General features: G+C 46.0%; 1 protein-coding gene across 1 annotated transcript; it reads right to left on the reverse strand.

Annotated features, from left to right (window-relative positions):
* Positions 1-255: 255 nt before the first annotated feature.
* Positions 256-15,503, reverse strand: DIPK1C (divergent protein kinase domain 1C). The gene is made up of 4 exons (XM_045002837.1): positions 15,028-15,503; positions 9,094-9,771; positions 1,926-2,090; positions 256-559 (listed from the first exon to the last, which is right to left on the reverse strand). Exons 1-4 carry the CDS (start codon positions 15,208-15,210, stop codon positions 338-340), a joined length of 1,248 nt encoding a protein of 415 aa, XP_044858772.1. The 5' UTR covers positions 15,211-15,503; the 3' UTR covers positions 256-337.
* Between the last annotated feature and the right edge of the window lie 3,226 nt (positions 15,504-18,729).

The following is an 18,729-nucleotide window of genomic DNA, read 5'->3' on the forward strand; positions in this document are numbered from 1 at the left end:
TCAGCCGGGGGTCAGCTCTCAGCTGGAAGTTATTTCAGCAGGATACCACAACTCTATGGGCAATCCATGTCAGAATGTCACTGGGGAGAGCCAATGTGACTTCAAAAAGCCAAGCAAGAATAGTGTCCATCTAATGTAAAACAATTTCACCCCTCCAAAGGGGATTAATAACATTCACTGCATCTTCAATCATGAGTTTTATTTTCATAGTAAAAAAAATAAGCTATACACTGTAAAAATTAATACAATGGCTAGGAGCAGGGAAAGAGAGAGAAAGAGAGAGACTGCTGACAATGATGATGATTATATTTCATCGTTACCAGTGGTTTTCACCAGGCTAACCATCTGCTTTTTGAAGTTCTCTTTGACTGGCTTGCAGCAAATGGTATAACTCAGACAGAGAATGCAGAGACATTTGCTGGTGTTGTGTCAAATCCTTGGGCCCTGGTTTGGCACATTCATGAACAGCCTTTTGCAACTGCAACTGCAGAGGGAAGGAAATTGTGGGTCGCCTGAAATTTGGAGAAAACCAGTGACGGAATATTTTGTCACAGATGACCTGTGAAAAGGTAAAAGAGCAGGTTGTCTTTCCGGAGCTGCAAATAAGACACTTGTGCCTCTCAGTGACTGTAAACTGTGACACTGATAAGAGCAAAGCAGAGTGCACGAGGCACTCTAGAAGCTTGTCCCTGGCCATTCTACTCAACCCTCCTTGACTGTACCTATACATTACCAGCATGGGCCTCTTTGTGTAGCTGAGCTGTATTTGGTAGATTTGTAATGTAAGATATGGGCAAATGTCCACTAAGGATCAGGTGGAGGACACCTAACTCATTTCACTTGTGACCTAATAGCAAACTGAACAGGGATTGCTAAACTCCACAGGACAGGGACTGCCTTTATTGGTGCCTTGTATTACCATTTTGCCTCTATTATTAGCTATTGAGCACTGACAGTGTACAAGACCACTACATGCAGTAGCTCCCATCAGAGCTCCTCTTATCTTTCAAAACAAACTGTGCAGATAAATAATTTTTCTCTGCTCACAATCAGCCCAGTCTCCAGTAGAGGCTGCCTAGAGTGGAGACCAAGGCCCAGATTCTCCAAGGCCAGGGGCGGCTCCAGGCACCAGCACGCCAAGCACGTGTTTGAGGCGGCAAGCCACAGGAGGCGCTCTGCCGGTCGCCGCGAGGGCGGCAGGCAGGTTGCCTTCGACGACATGCCTGCGGAAGGTCCGCTGGTCCCACGGCTTCGGCGGATCTCCCGCAGGCGTGCCGCCGAATCCGCGGGACCGGGGACCTCCCGCAGGCAAGCCGCCGAAGGCAGCCTGCCTGCCGTTCTTGGGGCGGCAAAATACCTAGAGCCGCCCCTGTCCAAGGCTGCTTTGTTCTGTTATGTAGAGCAGTGGCCTGAACAAGTCAGAGATTCCCAGGGGAGAATTCTCCGTTACTTCACCCACTCCTGCATCCCAAGCACAGCAAGGGACAAGCAGGCAGGAAGAATGTAGCACAGCTGAGCCCTGCTACCCCTGATCCTCTGCTGGCGTTGTCAGCAGGGTAAGTTAGGGCAGAACGTCTTGCTCCAGGGCCAGCTGCCCTTGAATCAAGAAGCTGGAGCCTCCCCCTCCCTACTAGATCTTAGATTTGTAGAGAACCAGCCCATAAATCCCACATTTCTTACATGCAGGTAGACATTACACATGCAGCAAGGGAACGGCGAATGGTAGGGCCAGCTTGCATGCACAGGGATGGGTTTATACACGTAACTTAGGCAGACCCAGAAAACTGGGTTTGATGAATGTACATCAAACCTACTTGTCTAGACCTCGCCCAGCTCTAGTTCATGCCGTATGTTTTATTCTTTAGCTGCCTCTGACTGGTCTTTTTAAAAGGAACTGTACGCATAATGAATCTGCAGCTACTCACTTGCAGGTTGCTGTTGGCCCTCTCTGCCCCACATTTTCTGATTCTCAGGTCACACTTTGAAAAGCAATCGAAAAAATTACAGTCTTCATCTTCTGTGCAATTCTGTTCAAGGATGTCCCTCATTTTAGGTTCAAAAAAGGCCATATCCACATCAATGGCAACCACCTGTGATTGAATAAACACATCAAAAGTTACACATGCACTGGGATATAACTGTTCAGTGTAGGGTGACCAGATGTCATGTTTTTAAAGGGACAGTCCTGTATTTAAGCCCTCCTGCAAATGTCCCGACTTTTTCTTAAAAACAGGCAAATTGTCCTGTATTTTCTGTCTTCCCTCTTTCCCCCATCAGTACTGGTGGGTCCTGCTGCTGGCTGGATCCTGCTCGCCAGCCGTCCATGCACCAGCGGTGCGTGGGAGAGTCCAGTGGGATGGGTGTGAAAGGCTGGTGGCAGGGTGAAGATGCAGTGTGCGGGGCCAGCCGCTCCCCCACTGGTCTGTCAGCGCAGCCCCCACCGCATGCCAGCTCTCGGCCAGCCGGGCCCCATCCCATTTCCAGCTTGCACTGGCTGTGCGCTGCGAGCCGCAGTGCTGGTGTGGGGAGGCACCAGACGGCGGCTGGTTACATTTCATCTCTGCTGCCCATCCATCAGCCCTTTACGTGCTCCCCCTCTCACTGTCCTCTCCCTGCTTTGCCCCTTCATCCCCCCCAGCCCCGCTGCTCCTTCATACCCCCTCCCTCCGGTGGGGGCGCGTCCCGCTCCCAGTACTGTGCAGAGAACCAGTGCCTGGTCGAAGCATATTCATCTCACCAACAGCCTGGCCGGCAGGCTCCTTCCTTCCCCTACTGCCTCTGGCTGGGCTGGCACCCTGGGAAAGCCAAAGACCCTCTGGCCTAGGATATTGGTCAGGAGGAGCCGAGCCCTACACAGCGTTGGCACGGGGAAGCCTCTCCGCCCCTCAGCTAAGCTCTGGAGTAGTGGGGGGTAAGTGATTTCCAGCCTGTTCACACCCAAGCTCCACAGCAGCCCCTGGGGCAGGGGCTTAGTACCCTCTTCACATACACACCCTGACCCCAGGGAGTGCGGGGCTGCTCCGTCCCCTAGCCACCCTCCCTTGCTGAGCCATGTCTCTCTGGCCAGGTTCGCTGAAGCCCCTCCAGTCAGGTTCCCTGGGCCCTGGTGCACAAAGCATCCTTAGGGCTTAACCCCTTCTTGCCTGCGCTGTAGCCAGAGGACAGAAGGATACTGGGTTATGTCAATGGCCAGCAGCAGCCTGGAGGTGTTAGCTGCCTTTCAGCATTGTGCGGGCAGGAAGGAACAAGCTGCTTCCAGCCACATGCGGGGCGGGGAGCGGGGGGAGAAGAGATGAACTCTGCAAAGACACGGGCCAGGTCATCCCTTCTCCCCCATCCTCCCCTGTGGCTGGAAGCAGCTCCCATCGCTTCCCTCCTGCAAAGTGCCAAAAGGCTGCTGCTGGCCACATTCTGGTGTGAACCGTGGCAGAAATCTGGTGAGGAGGGGCATGTGACCCTTCCTTCTCCCTCTCCCCACCAAACATGTTGCCTCAAGGAGATACGGTGCCAGGTACCAGGAGAAGCAGGTCCGTCCCGGTGGTCCAGCCAGGCATGGAGGGTGGAGAGCACCAGGCAGGGACAGTCAGGTCGTCGATCACCCCCCCATGAGAGAGAGGTGTACGGAACTCTGTGTGTGTCACCTCTCCCCGTGTGTGGCTGTGTGGGGTACGGGCGTATGTGTCACCCCTCCCCGTGTGAACTAGAGATGTAAAAGGTTAACTGGTAAGCAATAGTCTTACCGGTTAACCCACCTTAAGCATTAACCCCGGCCAGCCGACCCCAGCGTCCCCGCACTGGTGGGAGCGGGCCCAGCCACGCCACCCGGCCGGAGCGGCCCGAGCCAGAGCAGACCCAGACCCAGCCGCGCCGGCCAGTGAGATTGGCCCCAGCTGCTTAATCAGTTAACCGTTTAAATGACATATTTTAAATTGGCAAAGAATCCTGTGGCACCTTATAGACTAACAGACGTTTTGCAGCATGAGCTTTCGTGGGTGAATACCCACTTCTTCTTGCATCCGAAGAAGTGGGTATTCACCCACGAAAGCTCATGCTGCAAAACGTCTGTTAGTCTATAAGGTGCCACAGGATTCTTTGCTGCTTCTACAGAACCAGACTAACACGGCTACCCCTCTGATATTTTAAATTGTTTAAATAATTAACTTTTTAAATGGTATTTACATCCCTAGTGTGAACCTTAAAGATAAGAAGGTAAATATAAAGAATCCAACTATGTAGTATTTATTTTTAACATGTGCTCTGTCAACTTGATGTTAATTTGAATGTTTCTACTGCATAATTCTGATTGATTGCCATTGAACTTGCTTGAGCACGAGTAATTTTACCAGGTGTCCCATATTCAGCATAGGGAAATATGGTCACCCTAGTTCAGCGTCACGTTGCTGCTATCATTCCCTCAAAAAGCAGCAGCAGCTGCTGACCAAGTGATTCTAGTGTCCTCACAATAGAGAATTAGAATCAGAAGGAAATGAGAGGGCTGGTCTGGTTACTGGGGTACTAGTTTAAGCCTTGGAATACCTGGGTTCAAGTCCCTGTTCTGCCACAGACTTCTTCTGTGACATTGGGCAAGTCACTTAACCAGTCTGTGTCTCAATCCCCATTTCAAATGTGATGATAGCACTTCCTGACCTCCCAGGGGAGGAGAAAATATATTAAAGGCTGTGAGGTGCTCCCAAACTGTCAGGGCCACAGGAGTACCTGTGATAAACTAGATTTCTGTTATCAGCTGGGCAGCAAGAGTCCTGTAAATACAATTGTTTTTAACAAGAACAGCCAATGTATAAGATATCTGGCTAACAGAAAAACACTTTAAAGTCAATGAGTACAATTCCTCTCTGGGGTGAGTGGGCCCAACTTCACTTAGCTAACAGTAGTTGCAGTAATGATAACCCAGTGTCACTCCCTCGTCTATGTGCTATTTGCAGAGGGGAGCTCTGTGATATGCAGGGGATACCTGCTCCTTGAATAGGCATTCAAGTCATCAAGTGACATTCATGGTTCTCTCTCTGCTTATCTAGAAATATAGCCATCACTGTTCCGCAGCTGGTTGATGGTCAGCAGAGAGAATAGGGACTAAATGGATCTGAAGCCTAAACTATCATCTGACCTCTAGAGTAGGGGTTCTCAACCTTTTTCTTTCTAAGGTCCCCCCAACATGCTATAAAAACTCCAAGGCCCACCTGTGCCACAACAACTGTTTTTCTGCATATAAAAGCCAGAGTTGGCATTGGGGAGTAGCAAGCAGGGCAATTGCCCAGTGCCACATGCCACAGGGGCCCCCACAAAGCTAAGTTGCTCAGGATTCGACTTCAGCCCCAGGTGGTAGGGCTAGGGACTCCAGGCTTCAGCCCCTTGCAATGGGGCTTCAGCTTTCTGTCCTGGGCCCTAGCAAGTCTAATGCCAGCCCTGAAACTTGCTCATGTCCCCCCAGGGGGCCCCAGACCCTTGGTTGAGAATCACTGCTCTAGTTCAGGCTTAAGAAATATTGGGCGTGCAATGCAAAAAGGACTGCACTGCTTCTGCAGGTGTTTGATTCATAACTGTCATGTGGGTAGAAGATTTTAGTCTCCAGGATTGTCAATATAACCCCTTTTACTTAAAAAATTACCAAAATAAAGAAGGAGAGAAGGAAAGCCATCTATGTGATAACAGCTGCTTGCTATGGCATGTACAGTGTGGGCAGCAAAGTGAGAATAGTCTCACCTCAGTGCTGTGAATGCTGTGAGTTACATTCAACCTTAACATCTAACAATGTAAACCTTCACTCAGAGAAGCCCACCTGTTACAGATGAAGTAAATTGGTATAGAGGGAACTGTTTGGAAAATGGACAAAGCACAGCTATTTGCAATTACTCTGCGGACAGCTTTATTTATAGAACTAAGCCTCCAAATAGCACCAGAGCTGAAATGTGTGGTTGAATGACAGCTGGAATGACCCCAGGAATTTCAGATGTATGCACCTGGCAAAAGGCCAGATTGACTTTCCAAACCAAAGTCAAGGATAAGGCTAATTTTTGCAATTTTTTTCCCATGAGGGGAGCTCAGATCTTGGAGAAACTGAACACACCTTTTTAACTCCAAGTATCTTTAAGCTTCTTGGAAAGCTTGATAAGAGTGATGTACCCTGGGGAATTTCACAAGTTCATGCAGGTAAATATCAGAAATATGTCTACTTTCTTAGTGTCAGTAGTGCTTTGCCCCTGCTGTAGTTTCACTCTTAAATTCTATTGGAAAAAACGTTGTTATTTTTGTTCATATGTGAAGTGGGCCAGATCCTCATGTCTGGCCAAACCGTGCTTGATGTAGGACCCAGGGCAATGGCCCTCCTGGTCCTGAGGGAAGTCAGGAGCCAGTTTGTCCCCTGGCATAAATTAAAGATACCTCAGAGCTGCTGTAACCTATGCTGGCTTGTAGTGGCCTCCCAGGTGCTGGTATGGTGGCAAGCATCACGGGACTGCAACATGCTCCATTCCCCCACAACATGTTCCCTATACCAAGGGGATGGCAAGGAGGTGGCTTCACCATCTCTGTGCCAGCTGAGAATTTCCCTAGCTACTCTATTAGGGCAGGAGCAGCATAAGGAGGCTGGAGTGAGCGCTGAGGATCTAGCTGGTTATTTTGGAAATGAATCCAGAGGCAGGACTGTTTTGCCCCAGATGTGTTTTTCTGTACACTAGCAGCATCATTTGTTTTAGGTTGGATGGGGATAGAGGGATGCTCTTCTAGTCTTCTTTTTAATATTATTCTTCTTCTATCATAAAATGCAAGAAACGACAAGATAAAAAATGAATCATAGAATCATAGGAATGGAAAGGACCTGGACAGGTCATCTAGTCCAGTCCCCTGCACTCGTGGCAGGTCTAAGTATTATCTAGACCATCCCAGACAGGTGTTTGTCTAACATATAAGCAAAATGATTTGCTTACAATATCCAGAGAATAATTAGAACATAAAAGGATACCTAAGATTAGCTTATCCAACCCCTTACTCCTGGGAGTTGTCATTACTCTCACAAAGAGACATTGGTTTTGTTCAGATTGCTTGTGTAACAGATAATCTCATTAGTAAAAACTTGCAAGTCCAGACCCAAAATCTTTTTCTGATTTACAGTTTCAACTTTGACAAGTCCCTCCACTTAATGGGCCAGATCTTGAATCCTAGGCTAGCTCAGAAAGGGAGTGCAAAGGTGGCATCAGGCTACCCTCGCTTTCTCAAAACATTACTTTTTAGAGAACTCCACTAACCAATACTGATTGACATTGCCAGGCTCCAGAAAGAGCCATGTCCAACTCTCCTCTTCCAGGGGGAGAGTCCTGGCATTGTGGACACCTAGAAGTGCAGAAGTGGAGAAAGGGATAAAGGGAATTTGAACATAGAGATCTTAGTCTCTAGGAATAGAGCAAGAGTCAAGCTAACAAAGTCAGGCTGACACTGACTCTAATAATGCGAGACTTGAAGGCCTAGGTGGGTAGAAAGCAAGAAAGGGAATGGGAACAGACAGTAAGAGATACTGTTTTGACCTTGAAATCTCTTGTCCCCTTGACCTTGTGTTAGATAAGAATGGAATGTAGACTGTAGCAGAAATTAATGAGAAAAGTGAGATATCAGGAAGAAATAAGTATAACAAAATACAGTTGTTGCTCATTATTGTATGCAAGGAAAGGTATAAAAGCTTGCCTTAATTGTTTATCTAACGGAGACCTGCTCCTGTGTACTCTCCCATGCATTTGCAACTGCTCGAAAATAAAGCTGCCTCTGTTGCTTTTTGCTTCAAACTCAGAGTGAGGACTTGTTTTTCTCTGACAGAAGGTAGGAAGGAATCAGGGAGAACCGTCTCTCACTAAAAGGTCTTGTAATGAAAAGTTCTCAATATTCTTTCATTCCTCCTCGGTGAAATCTCTAGTCCCCTGAGCAGCTACCAAAACTGACCATGTGTGCTCAGTCAGGTCCAGTGATAGCACTGTGTAGCATTCATGCTGCATCGGACTGAAAAGATGGTAGGCAAAACCTATCCTGAGGAATCTCTATTGTGTCTTCCTTTGCTGAAGTTATGGGATATTTTTAGCTTTTCTCTGAAATTCTCCAACCATTCCCTACTCAACTCCCATATTGCACCTGAATAAACAATAAATGCTAATTGAAGGGTGAGGGGAAAGCACTCAAATTGCTTTCAACAGCAATAGGCTTAGGTAATATTTGTACAGCCGTTTGAAGATGTAAGTGTTATATGGATGCTTGGTAATTTTTGATATTACCAGTCATATTCTGTAAGTATTCTACATTCATTATGAGTGCAGAAATTCCATTGATCTCACTGGAGACTGCATGCATGGTTTGAACACACTATGTATATACAGTGTCTTGAATGTATGCACACAATTTCCACTGAAATCAATGGAATTTCTACAAACAGAATGAATGCAAAATATGTCCAGAAATGTGGTTAACAATACCACTACATTCTAAACATATATAATCCTTCAATCTTAAAGAACAGCTCTACGCTGAAAAGTTGAAAGGTGACTCTGCAAGAATGGCATCATGCGGTTCCAGATCTATTGCTTTTCAATTGTTTCCAGATCTAATGTGCTCGGGGTAAAAGCACAAAAGATGTTTTTCTCTAACTCTCAGTCCTGCAAACTCAAGCCTTTCCTTGAAATTCAAACTGACTTCTTGCCTGCCTGAGCATCACCCCCAGCAATAGTTTCTGTGGGACTGATTCTGCCCCCTGTGACAGCTCTGCAAAGTCACTGCCTTCAAGTGGTGTCCTCAGTAACACCTGAGCAATCCTGTTGCCATCAATGGGGTTGCACAGGTGTAATTAATTACAATTAAGTAAACAGTTCTTTTCATAATGCACAAGAAAGAACAGAACTCAACTCTCTGTCTTTGCTAGTTTGAGGTTTGCAGGAAATAGTAACAAAGAAGTAGCTTTTTAGCACTAAAATATGTGACTAGATTCTCAATGCACTCAAGAAGCAGCTCTGATGACTAGAGGTGGCATTTTTTTCATATGCTCTTGCAGTTCAGAACTTGATCTTAAACTGTGACAACACAACCAAAGTACTAACTTACCGTGAGATCATTTCTGATAGCAAAATTCTCTGGTTTGATATCACACAGGTGAAGCCGGTGAGAGAAATCATTATCAAAATGATTCACCATATCTAGGAAGCTGAGTGCGATGTCAGTTATTGCCTTCACTTTGCTTTTAGTGCCAGTGAAGGAGATACCAACTGCATCCTCCAAAGGAAAAATAGTTTTGTGCCAGGCATGTCCGGCTGTGAGATACTCCACAGCATAGAAGTGGCCACAGGAGCCGATGACCCGTAGGACATGTTTGCTGAAGTCCTGCAGTAGACTGAAGTAGATATATTCTTCCTGCTGGAGTAAGGACCACATGCTGGCCACTTGTGCTTTCCAATGCAGACTTCTCTTCCTAGTCCATAAGGGTCCCATGGTGGTGTTAGATAATTCCAGACCCAGGACATTTTTGACCTCCAAAGCTACCATCAGCAGAAGCTCTGTCTCAGGAACATCCTGTGTTTCCATTTCATCAAGCAATCTGAGGCGCTGGTAGCTAGAGAAGATTTCCTTTTTGGATTTCAAGATGACTGGCTGGCCTTTCCAGTCCGCCTGGATGACCTTCTTACCTCTGTCATAGTAAAGGCACTGTTTGTACACCAGCTTCTGTGCCACACACAAGTCTTCACAAAGGTCGCCAGTCAGGGCTCCCTTGCTGTAGTCAAGACACTAGAGCAAAGGAAGAAAACAGTTCACAGCAGAAGAATAGTCTAGGAGCATTTCAGGGGGAAAGGGAGCAAGGGGCATCTCAGTTACAGTGTGACAAACACCATATTTAGACTCTCAGGTAAGACTGTGATTTTTCAAATGTGCCTGGAGATCCCTTCAAAGGAGTGATTCTTATGGCGGTAGAGGGACTGTTTTTTCTCTGGCCAGGTAAAGGGCTAGTATAGATGACCTACAACACTAGGTGTTTGCCATCTCTAATGTCTATTGGTCAGATTTTGATACTTTTGTCGACACCCCAGGATAATTTACACAGCCCTGCTTGAGTTATGGCAGTCTGTCCTCATCTCCTTATGGGTGGCAGCACTGCCCAGAATCTCCACAGCACTATGTGCCTCTGCCCTACCCCCAGTCTACCCCTCCCAGCCCAGCTACGCTCCCCAATAACCTCTGCTTCAGGGCTCATGAGGGACTGGGGTACTCAGAAGATGGCTTGTGGCTACCATCCTCAGTTCCTGCACTGGGGGAATTCTCCTCCAACTGGATCTGGGGCTTCTACAGCCCCTTATACTGCTCTGTCTCTTTTACTGTAAATTTCATGTGAAGACCTTATTCCATGTGAAATCCCATCAAAGTCAATGGGACTATTTGTAGACTGAGTTACTACCCAATATGAAAAAGGGTTTCTTCCCCCCAATAATATAAGATAGGTGACAGCAGCAGATACAATCTATGGAGCCCAGAATATGCAGGATTTTTAAAATATATAAATATAAATATATTTATTCATTCTGTAAGCCAGAAAGGCTTCTTCAGTTAAGGTCTGTCAGGCAAATTAACATGCTTTAAAATGTCTGGACGTACATATCAGATATCCTTAGGTAATTTTAATGCACTTTGGGTAATCTTGATTTAAAAAACCCAAGGAAATTTCTTCTTGATCATTGTGTGGTCATTACAAATGCATGAAAGAAGTAAAAGGATACCTCCCCCACCCATAATTGTTTCCATTCCTCCACTTCTAGACATATAGGCAGCTAACATACTTCTGCATCCATTCAGAACTTCCAGAAGTGCAGCTGCAGAGACTGTTGGGGTGGATCAGTGGACAAGATGATCGCAGATGTGGGGTGGAGGGAGAATAGTTTGTATTGATGAAGGAAGCCAAACAGCTGGGAGGTGGCTTGATAACATTGTCACCCTCATTGCTTTCTGGCATTTGAACTTTTGTTTAAACAAGTTGACAATTCCAACTGTTTAATGGTTGTAAAGATTGTTTGACCCCAACCTAACTTGTTACTATTTGTTCTGTGTACAGGAAACATGATCATAACATTTGAGCGCTGTTATTTTCTTAAAATAGTATCTGAGGTGTGCACCAGGGGAATATGCTTTGATGCTAGACAAGGCTGAAAGTTAAATATGAAAATATCTTTTTTAAACACTCACCAAAATTGATATTTTATTTTTCTTGTGTAAACATTCCCCAGTTAGCACAGGGAATAACAGTGAACTGGTAACATTGTCATCTGGGGACTTTGGGTATTAGTGACAGGATGGAATCGTAAGTCCAGTAGTGGTGCAAGGGGTGAATGAAGAGATGATGAACTGGTTATCATACTACATAGTAGCCAGAGATTCTTATGACATTAGAAGGACAAGTATAACAGGTACCACTTGTGCTCTCACAACCTGAAAGAGAATGTTGCATTGATAGATGCCAGAAAGAAGAACCAGGTACACAAACTCTGATGTGCATGTGTATGCCCTGGTTTTGTGTCCTCCCATACATATATTGAATGTGCATGCAAATCAGGATGGACACACATATTGTAGTCCACATGCACATAACTCTGGTGACTCCACAAGTGCATGTGCAATTTTGAAATTCTGGCCTCATTTTTGGGGTATCTAATAACAAGTCATCATTCTCTCTTACAAGTAAGAAACATACTTTTTCTCTGCTGAAGTAGTTTAATAATTCCTACAATCTGTGACCTTATCTTTAAACAACTCCTAGAAGGAAGGTAACACACCAAAGTCCTTTTTTTTTTAAGGAGCCTTAGTAACAGTTGATCAAAGAGCCTTGCTTCCTCAATGTGAAGATCACAGCCTAACACGTGCACTACTACTATTAGGAAACTATAGGTCCCAGTCCTCCAATGAGATCCATGCATCCTGCCTGGAGCCCCATTGACTTCAACAGGGCTCCATGCATCCGCAAGAGTCTCATACACGGATCCAATTGAGGTCTAGAAGAGCTCACACCTAGAAAACCAGCTGTGAGACATGGAAAAGCATAGTATGCTTTCCAGTATCTGCTGTAGTTGCTGTATCCTTCTTACTGGTATTTCATAAGGATGTGACTGTGCAAAATATACAGCTACATCTACAACCCCCAAACATGGGAGATGAATCCATTCTGTAATGGGGAAGGAATATGTCTAAGTCTATACTTTCTATCCAACTGAATTGTTGATCTGTGCCTATTAAGCTAACATCTGCCAGTCATTCATTCTCCAATTTGATTCTTCTTTATTGAGCTTTTACGGTGTTTCTTAAACCATGGTCCTCAAGTCACTAGTGGACTGGGGAGCTGCTAATGTCACAGTGGTGAAATACGTGTCAGATTTCGAGCAGTGACATTTCCTGCAAATTGTAGATCAGCTTCAGGGTTTCCAGAGGCTTTTTGCCCAATTAAACTAAAACCATATCAAACAAACCAAAAAATGCCAAGTACCTCTCTGTAATTTTAGAGGGCTTGTCCACATACAGAAGTTGCAGCATTTAACTTAAATCAGTAACTAAAACAATTTTAGTTAAAAAAGTTCAACCCCTCCTATGAACTGGGTTTATTTATATCTGTTTAAAACTGGTTATATCAGTTTAACTAGCACCTGCAAAGTTACCTATGCAAGCTAACCCAATAAGCCAGTTTTAAATTAGTGTAAAAGAGTCCACACAGAGTTTTGCACCAATTTAACTAAACTGGTTTAAAATCATACTTTCTGTTATGTGAGTGCAACTTTGTGTGTAGATCAGGTCTGAAGCCTCCTGTCTTTCCTGGTGTAAATTCTACTGTGAGCAGGTTTATGGAAGACTCCAAAATCAGAGAAGTCCTACAAGGAGCACAGAAACCAACTGGAAAGTGATGTAGAGTAATCAGGGTAATGGTGGGGGTCAGGCTGCAGGTAATGAATGGGAGATCAGTAGTAATAAATAAAAAGTCCTACACTCTGGGGTGATGTTTAAAGGATATGCACCACCTACACCCTACTGAAGTGGTGTGCATTTCTTGTGCTGGCCCTCTACACAGGTATCAATTTCACCCTGAGAGAGAAACTAAAAAGCACCACTACAAAATAGAAGGGAACGTAACCAAGTACCCTCACCCACTGGATTACAACAGGTCACTTCCATTTTGTTGTCCACTGAAAACACTGTCCTCATATTATATTTTCCATATCACCAAACATGTCTCATGCTTCAGGAAATGGATGGGATGGAAGGCTGGGAAAGTGAGTTTTCATGAAAGGGGGATCTCTGCTCACAAAGAGGTTATTCTGTAGCTGAATTGCATTGCCTAAAACAGTGAAACCAAGTGTGGTGCTTAGAACATTTACACAGAGCAACTCCCAGCTAACAGAAGGTGAGCTCAGTTCCTACTGGCTCCACCAGACAGCTGTTCCTTTTTGGTTCAATTAGAGCCATTGCTTATGGACAATGATGATCCTTTTTCATGTCTTAGCAGGGGAAATGCTCCCATCAAGTTCAGCCAATGGACTGGAGACACCTCTTTGCTACATGGTTCCTTAAGTCCATACTGGTGTCTGGCGAAACACTGGCAGAGACAAGTGTCCAAATGATTCATCCCTGAAATCTCAGGGCTCAGGCCCTGGGAGGGAAATGTGAATATAGCTATTGCTGCTTAAAATAAGTTGGCAAGGCTGCTATGTACAATTAGTCTTCCTTAATTATCTAGAAGGTAGGAAAATTTATGATCCTCAGTTGCTTGCTACTATAATAGATTATTTAATTTCCATTTGGATTTTTTGCCACTTAACCCAAGCCTTTACAAAAAAGACCCAGGTTTTTCATTTTAACCCAGACTGCCCCACTTTTCTTCTCTACAGAATTTCAAACCATCACATTTGACTGAATAGTCTCACATGCTTTCTTCATTTTTTTTTAAATAAATATTTTTAAATATCCCCTATCGGGGGGAAAAAAAGTCGTGTACCATAGCCTGAAGATGATTTTTGAACCGAATGTGATCTCTGCTTAAAAAGCTTGTCGAGAAATCACCTTATATTTGAATGCATGTGGAATGTTGAAGACCACTTCTAAAATATTTCAGAAGTATAGCTGCACATATCTTAAACAGCAGCATGTTGGATCAGCTAACCTAAAGGATTAGGCTACCTTGTTTTACAGTACCAAGGAAGAGCTGAATATGGTCTGCAGATGTTTTAACTCCCAGAACCTTTACTCCCCTATCTTTTAAAATCCATTAGAAGATTCTTTAGAAATATTTTAGTCTAACCTATTAAGTGCTCTGTCTTGTTGAATTGACATTACCCTGCTGGGTAGAAGGAGTAAAATGCAGTCAGCATTGAAAAGCCTTTGCAAGTGGTAGCTCTTCAGCCCAATTCCCTTTTGCAGCTGCTTTGCTCTCTCCCTTATACACAGTGAAGCTTCGCTGTAAGATTACTCCATCAGCCAGAGGTACTCGCCTTTCCCATTAACACATTCACGGACCTAGTATCGTCGCATCAAACATTCATTGGTTCCCAATACTCTGTATTGCAAGGAACGATGCTTGCACCATATTTTGCATCAAGGAAAATGAAGACATTCAACTATAACAATGCCAAGGAAATACTATGAGTTTAAAAAATAGTCATTACAAACTCGGGACGTTTTACGCGTTGCCTTTTTAAACCCCCGAGTGCAAGAACTGAGGCGTCGTCCGTGGGCTCCATTCTCCCCCCGCTTCTCCTATTTAAAATGACACTTATTGTTCACCAGTGGGGTGAATGAGGCTACGGTGAGTTCGCTTGGTTAGTATGGCCCGGTCTGTGCAGGGGAGAGCGACTGTACCATAATGAGAGAGAAATGGAAACAGACTCGGGGATCTTAAAGGGGATGGGGGCGGGGTGGGTCACACCCTCTGTGCAGGGGGCTCAAGGAGCAAAGTGTCCCCCTGGGGCCCTGGCACTTGCCATGCCAGCCGCACTCTGCAAGCGCGCGGGGACATACCAGCCTCGCCAGGATCCTGTGGCTTTTCTCGTCCGTGCAGCGCTCGGAGAAGACGCTCCGGTGGACGAGGAAGAGGAACGTGCTGCCCAGCAGGCAGCAGGCGGCCCAGCAGAGGAAGAGCAGGAGCGTGCATCTCCTCCACAGCTTCAGCCTCAGCCTCTGGAAGCCAAAGACGCCCCTCATGGTCCGGCCTGGCTGGGCGGCTTCACACGCTGCAGCCGGGGCAGCAGCCAGAGGCAGGAGGGGGCTCCATGGAGATCAGCGTCGCTCCCACTTGTTCGGATCTGTCACTGGAGCCATTGCAAGAGAGCAAATAACCCCCCCGGTCCATGGGCAGTGGCTGGCAAATGACACAGGGCTCGCTGAGCAGCAGCAGCAGCAGCAGCATGCGTGTGTCATCCCCACGCTGCGAGCTCCTGACTGGGCTCTCTGTGATGGGAGCCCCGCACTGCATGGAAGTTACTCCCGCTCTGTCCCTTACGCGGATGCTTTTGCAAGAAGCCCGAGCTCTCCTTTTGAATTGAAGCCACGTAGTTCCGCCTCTTTTGTCTGCTGGGTCCTGTGTCAACCAACCCTCCTACTGGAGTTACTAGGCAGCTCCCCCCCCCCCCCCCGCTTCTCCCGAAGTTTCTCACACAAGAATAAAAGGGGGGTTGAAGCCTGGATTAGAGCGGCTCTGTGAATCTTTTTAATGCGGGTAGCGGCTTGACACTTTTAAGAGACAGCCCGAAGATGGATGGCCCCTCTGCGTGAAGCGTCTCTAGTGAAAGGGGGGCCAACGTTGATTCTTGAAGAATAATTTATGCTGTTTGAGTCCCTCTGAGGTTTACTACCCACAGGGGGAAACAGCAAAAGCAACCCAAGTGCCCACTTACAAATGCAAGAGCACGTGTGCCGCTGAAAGTGGTCTGAACAGAGTGTGGGGGAGCCTGTCACAAGCTGGGAATAGCAACTTTGGTCAGACAGTGCTTAAAGTGCACCCCTCAGCGACCTTGGCTGGGTTTATTTTATTTCATGTGATGTTTTGCTGGGTCTGGGATCCCTTGTGACCGCCCCCGCCCCACACACACACACTTTAAGCACTGAATGTTACCCTTCACCAGTAACACCATCTCAAACCCTGGGGACCTGTAGTATTTGCACTGCACCCGCTAATGCACTCTCACAACAAAACAAACAGGTCCCTGCCCCCAAAGAGCCAACATTCTAGGAGCTCAGCTGTGGTTTTCAGCACACAGGGGTACTGGGATAGTGACTTCCGTGGAGCCGTGTGTAGCCTCCCCAGCTCAGTGGGATGTCTGGGGCATAGGCACTTTTCTAGGCAGGGCAGGGTGTGGTTATTCTCACTCTCACCACAGAAGTGACAGCTCCCTTAGTGGCTGGTGTGGTGAGGCGTGGGCCCCTCTCTGCCTTGTGTGAGAGGTTGGTGTTACTGTGGGGGCTACCTTCATTCAGTGAGAGCACGGACTGCAGTTATGTTTGGCCCCTGTGCTGGGTAGGATGGGAAGGAGGATCCTTGCATCCTGTCCCCACTCCTGGGCAGGCACTCAGGGCTGGGCACAGTCTGGCCCACACTCAGAACACTGGGCTCAATTCTCCCCTCCCCCCCCACATCCAGTTAAGTAATAATTTACTCTTTGGGTAAGCCCATCACTTTCATAGAATAAGGTGCAACTCAGCATAGCAAGAGCATCTGAATCTGGCCCACTATGAGATATGGCACTGAAGAGAGGACCAGATTCTTCTGCCCTCACTCTTATGGAATTGTACCTCATTTCATGAGCAGTCGCCTTGCAGTAAAATGCATTGAATTCAATGCAAAGTAAGATGATACTTAACACGAACAAGGATGGCAGAGTATGGCGCACAGGTGGAGCAAGAGTAAAGGACAAGGGCAAACCGTAAAAGATAATACAACAGTATAATAAATGCACCATGTAAGTCACTGCTTGGGTGTTTTGTCAGGAAGCTAACTTAATTTCACCAAGTGGTGGTCAGTATTGGATAGCTGGGCACAGTGAACCCAAAAGATGTCTGTGCTGCAGCATCATGTCCAAATTCGTCATGAGAAAGCTGGCCCAAGACCCGTCTATTGACACAAAGGAATGTTACCTCTCAAAGCAGCAAGGAATTCCTGTGCTGCAGAGATAAAACCACGTGTGTAGCAAGCATGCTGCTGCCCACACCTTTTGCATGCTTAGCACAGATCCCCCGGCAGGATGGAGCAAGGCTTGAAGGAATCTTCTGAAAAGTGTGTGACAGACATAAAAAATATGGAGAGAGGAAAAGGTTACAGATGACACCTTAGCCCTGAAGCCTTCTTGAGGCTGGCAGGGGGAGGGGGGAAATAAGAAAAAGAAAACAAAAGTACTGTATTTCATCCTGAAAGAGCCCCTGGGGCTGAGACACTAGCACTAGCCACGATTTCTATTTTGACTGTGTTTTATTGACCTTTTCCCTCTACTTTCCTCCCCATCTTTCCACATCTACATGCTGACGCAGCACCACACCCAGGCACCATAATATGTTTTTTCCCATCATACCAAAAGATAGACTTGATTTTAAATGCTGGAGGCACAATGTGATTTTAGGGGAATAAGTGATGTGAGCAGTGTGAGCAATGGGCTGGGAGCCAGCAGTTCTGGGTTTTTAATCCTAGTTGTCACTCTGAGACACAATTTTTCGGAAGCTTTCTCTAAGTGTATGCCCAGTGTTTGTGTGGTTAGCTTGTGACTCCTACCTGTCTCAAGATGGGCATCCAGTAGCTGAGGCACCACAAAAAATTGGAGACTGCTTTTGAAAATGTGACTCTCAAGCTGTGTGTGTGTCAGTATCTCCATGTGTAGCCCTTATGGACCTATGGTACTTCCAAGGAGTATAATTAGTTAATGTTTGTAAAGTATGATGTACGTATCATTCCTTTTCAACCTTGGTTCTGAAACACACTTGAGTGATTCCTGATGTAGATTTTGTGACTTGGAAAGGGGAAACAGACCTTTGGGGGCTTGAACCTGCATTCCTTTTGCACTCAAAACACCATCTGAAATCAGTGGGAGTTTGGAATGTGCAAGGAACCCAGGATGGCTCACTTCATGCTTGCTCAAGGTCTGATCCTTCAACCTCAAACCCATCTGACTAAAGTTACTGCTCTGCCGGTTTGGGACCACAAGATTTATGACAACATTGGAGACATTAATGCAGGATGAAAAGGTTAAAACAAGATTGGAAAAAAAAACTAATACAGTTAGAAATCTGTTACAAATAGCTGGCGATTTTCTCTTTATCTTTTTGGGTGCTCCTCCCAAAAACAACTCTGCTGACAGCAAATGAAAGCTACATCTGGTACCACAACACCCTCTCCTTCAGAATGTGGTGAAACCCACAGGAACAAAGCTTTGTAAGGATACCTTCCAGGAGATTTCCATAGAGCACTCCGTCACTAACTTGGCAGTTCTTGAAGATACAAAAATCCAATTGACTTTAGAGGGTGTTTTATGCATGAAAGGACATCAGGACTTTGGACCTTATTGGTAACTAACCACCAAAAGAATAATGATGTCTGTGTACTAACACTGGGGACCTTTTGAGCAGAATGGGATCAGAGCTAGAAAGTTGTGGCTCAGGTATGGAGCCAAACATTTCCAAGTGTTTGGATAAAAGCCCATTATACTGATGAGGCTATAACTGCAAATTTCAGATCTG

This window comes from Mauremys mutica, chromosome 2 (genome assembly GCF_020497125.1).
Source record: "Mauremys mutica isolate MM-2020 ecotype Southern chromosome 2, ASM2049712v1, whole genome shotgun sequence".
Lineage (NCBI taxonomy): Eukaryota > Metazoa > Chordata > Testudines > Geoemydidae > Mauremys > Mauremys mutica.

What these genes read in the sequence shown, in the direction of transcription:
- DIPK1C (XM_045002837.1), bottom strand. Translation starts at nt 15,210, where the DNA reads ATGAGGGGCGTCTTTGGCTTCCAGAGGCTGAGGCTGAAGCTGTGGAGG. An exon ending in CTATCAGAAATGATCTCACG is followed by an intron (nt 2,091 to 9,093) that starts GTAAGTTAGTAC and finishes ATTCAATCACAG; the next exon opens with GTGGTTGCCATTGATGTGGA. An exon ending in GGGCCAACAGCAACCTGCAA is followed by an intron (nt 560 to 1,925) that starts GTGAGTAGCTGC and finishes ACCTTTTCACAG; the next exon opens with GTCATCTGTGACAAAATATT.